General features: G+C 34.3%; 1 protein-coding gene across 1 annotated transcript; it reads right to left on the bottom strand.

Annotated features, from left to right (window-relative positions):
* Positions 1–1,511: 1,511 nt before the first annotated feature.
* LOC135650562 (pectinesterase inhibitor 12-like) lies at positions 1,512–2,075 on the bottom strand. The gene has a single exon (XM_065170033.1). It carries the CDS (start codon positions 2,073–2,075, stop codon positions 1,512–1,514), a length of 564 nt encoding a protein of 187 aa, XP_065026105.1.
* Positions 2,076–3,364: the final 1,289 nt, after the last annotated feature.

Raw genomic sequence — 3,364 nt, 5'->3', positions numbered from 1 at the left:
GAGGACGTTCTTCAAATCATCGGCTATTGTGATTATAATTTAACAGTATGTGGCAGCGTAGGGAAGCATCAACTATCATCCGATATTGATTCGACTTCTGTGTTGGCACTCTGTTTAGCATCAATGTTGGACGACCTTATGGTCGACGTGTCGGGCTGACAAGTATGCATTGAAGCATGGTTGTATCATTACATTGCTTACATGTATTAACCCTTTATCAAAATTTAATTTAAACTAGCATTCATCTCAAACCACTCGATAATTTCAATTACATTTTATCAATATATTTTCTCAATAAGTAAGGAATTGAGTTTAATATTTTACTACGTTATGTATAATATAAAATATCACAATTATAGAATAGTATGTAATATTTTATTTTTAACTGCTTGTTTCATATTTCTTCAGTAATCTTAAACTTATGCGTCGCACAAAAATGAGATACTAAAGAAATAATATAGTTGTCATATACAAAAAGATTATTGAGAAATGGACGATCACATATGAGTCGTATCACATACTACATTTGAGAAATTAAAATTATTTTATTAACATTACGAGAAACATTTTCAATTATTCGAATATGGTAATGATTATTCAATTAATAAAGAATTGAATTTCATATTATATACTGTGTATCATTCGTTACAAAGAACAATTACAAAATACGGAGTCCATGTCATTTTATTTTAAAATTTCTATTTAAAGTTTTAGATATTATTTCTTACTTTTGTGTGCTCGATTAGCATTAGATTACTTGATATTATAGAGATAGTACGATTTCAATGTATAAAGATCGTATCAATAATAAGAAATCATATATGAAGTGACTCTCATATTTCATATGATTATGCTCGTTATATCAGTTTACTAAAGAAAATCACCGCTAAATTCTTAATTTCTTATAACGAACCAACAATCTAAAAACCAAAAATTTATAATTGCTATTGGTGTGAGAAACAACATTAACTATTTTCTAATAAATATAATTTTCTAAATTGACAAATGATTGAATTTGACATTTAGACATCTATAGAACTTACAAAATTAAATATCATTTGCACACTATTTCGTTTATAGTTTTTGTTTATAACACTGAGATGATTCTTAATTTCATGCATTGAAGGGGGTATCAAATTAGTTGATATGATGGAAACAACATCAATGTTACACACTAATTCATCCTCTTTTATCATAGCCAACATCAATGTTACATTCTTCTTAATTTCCCATAGCCAACCAAAAATCTAGAAACAATTTATTCAACATTGATATTAATATTAGAAACTTTTTATGTATGTTACATTGTTCCCAATAAATAAATTGGACCAGCTTCCATTAGCAAATATATAAAAAGAGAAAAGAAAGTTAAGATCACCCATTATTAATAGATATCATCCACTTAAAAACACACCAACTCCATCCTTAATTTACTTTCAATACATAAAAAGGACTCTCTACCACCACCACCACCACCACCAAAACAGAAAGAAGACCACTGCAGCACCCAATCAAGGCCCTTTGGAGAGGATCAAGTGGGCAAGTGCCAATGCATTGCTCACTATATGCATCAAGGTACCATCTTGCTTGCACAGGGGGTTTGGCGCAGGTATCTCCGTGAAAGCATCATCGCAGGTGCTGTAGTAAGATATGACTCCGCTCAGCATGCTGTTGGCAGTCCCTTCATCGCGTGCCTTGATGGCATCACTCCCCTTCACGAGATCATCCAATGCATCACCATACATCTTGATGCAGATAACCAAAGCCTGCTTCACGCTTTTGCTGCTGGATGGTTTAGCGGCTAAATGTGATGCAAGATCCTTCACGGTCTTTGTGCGGTCGCTTGCCATATGAATGTGCATGCCGAATAGAGATGCAGCATCGATGACGGCGTACGCATGGCCGTAAGTGTGGGCTGCGTTAATGCAGAGAGATACGTAGTCGGTGTGAGAGCAGATGCTAGCGATGTCACCGTCGTCCTTGCAGGGACCGTGGCCACCATGGGAGGAAGTGGCCGAGGCGGGGGGGAGGAGGGAAGAGGAGAGGGAGAAAAAGATGAAGAGATGGGTGGCCATCATGGTTGCTGGTTGAGAAATGGCAACAGAGGCGACGACTAGAAATGGGGGGCAGACTGGATGAATAATCGGCGAACAACACGCTTAGCCTCAACTTTATAACTGCATTGCCTTCTCTTCCTATATTTCACACTTGCATCGCTTAATTATTGCAAACTCTTATATTCTTTTGTTGGAGAAGGTGCTAATCGATAAACTAAATGATTTCATTGTAAAACTAGTCAATGGATGATTTCTATAGAATTCAAGGGTTAATGCCCAAATGCATGAAACATATTCCAGATTTGAGAATCATTAAATAAACAGAAAAGTTTGCAGTCCATGCTTTACAAAACAAGAATGTCTTAAAGAGTGTGGCCCCTTTGTCCCCTCAACCCAAATGTCACTATGTTTGTTTTGCAGACTCCTTTGCATCTTATAACTTTAAGCATGGACCAGATTGATGTTCAAACCATAAACAGTGAGTGTATAAGAATACAGCGTTGATATTTCTTTTTTGTTTTTCTATTAGATGAAAATTTTGTGATGTATATGTTAGATTACGTTGCCTTATTAATTAGATAAGATATATTATAAATATGATTGGATTCTTATTATAATTATTAGTCAGTTTCTTTAGGAGATAACTTGATGGGAGTAACTCTTAACTTATCTTATCCTCTATTCTCGCCTATAAACAGACGAGACCTCTAGGGTTAAATAAGAATTAAAATATTTCTCTCAATCTTCGTAATCCATCAATCTACGTGGTTATATATCTTCTTGTAGATTGATATCTCAAATCTAATGATGGGGCGCTGGTAGATCATATATGATTTATTCTTCTGAACAATAATGAAAGGTACCCATCGTCGTATTGTTAGATCTAATTTTATTTAATTTCAATTTTAACATAAATTTTTTTTCGTATTATAAATAATATGATTATAGATTTTATGTTAACAATGGATATTATAGTCTAGGTTCTTAAGATCAAATATATTATATATATTATTTTTTATTACGATATATGTGTTGAATCTCATATTTTGATGATGAAATCAATTGATGGGTTAATTAATCTAATCCATATTATTGAGTTAAGTGTATAGGATTAACTACAATAGCTTGAAGACATAAAGCAAGTCTATCAGAGTCAAGTTTAATGGGTGTTCGAGAGTCCGCCGAGAGTCCGACGATTTGTCGGAAGTACTGCCGGAACCAACCGTGAAGAAATCGGGAACTTGCCGAAGTTTTCGAAAGTCCGCCGAAGAGATCGTCGGAGGTTCGCGGAGATCATCGAGAAGGTT

Source organism: Musa acuminata, chromosome BXJ3-10 (genome assembly GCF_036884655.1).
Source record: "Musa acuminata AAA Group cultivar baxijiao chromosome BXJ3-10, Cavendish_Baxijiao_AAA, whole genome shotgun sequence".
In the NCBI taxonomy this organism is placed as follows: domain Eukaryota; kingdom Viridiplantae; phylum Streptophyta; class Magnoliopsida; order Zingiberales; family Musaceae; genus Musa; species Musa acuminata.
The sequence above is the reverse complement of the archived record's forward strand: the minus strand, read 5'-3'. Positions and strand labels throughout refer to the sequence as shown.

Coding starts and splice junctions, on each gene's coding strand:
- LOC135650562 (XM_065170033.1), bottom strand. CDS start 2,075: ATGGCCACCCATCTCTTCATCTTTTTCTCCCTCTCCTCTTCCCTCCTC.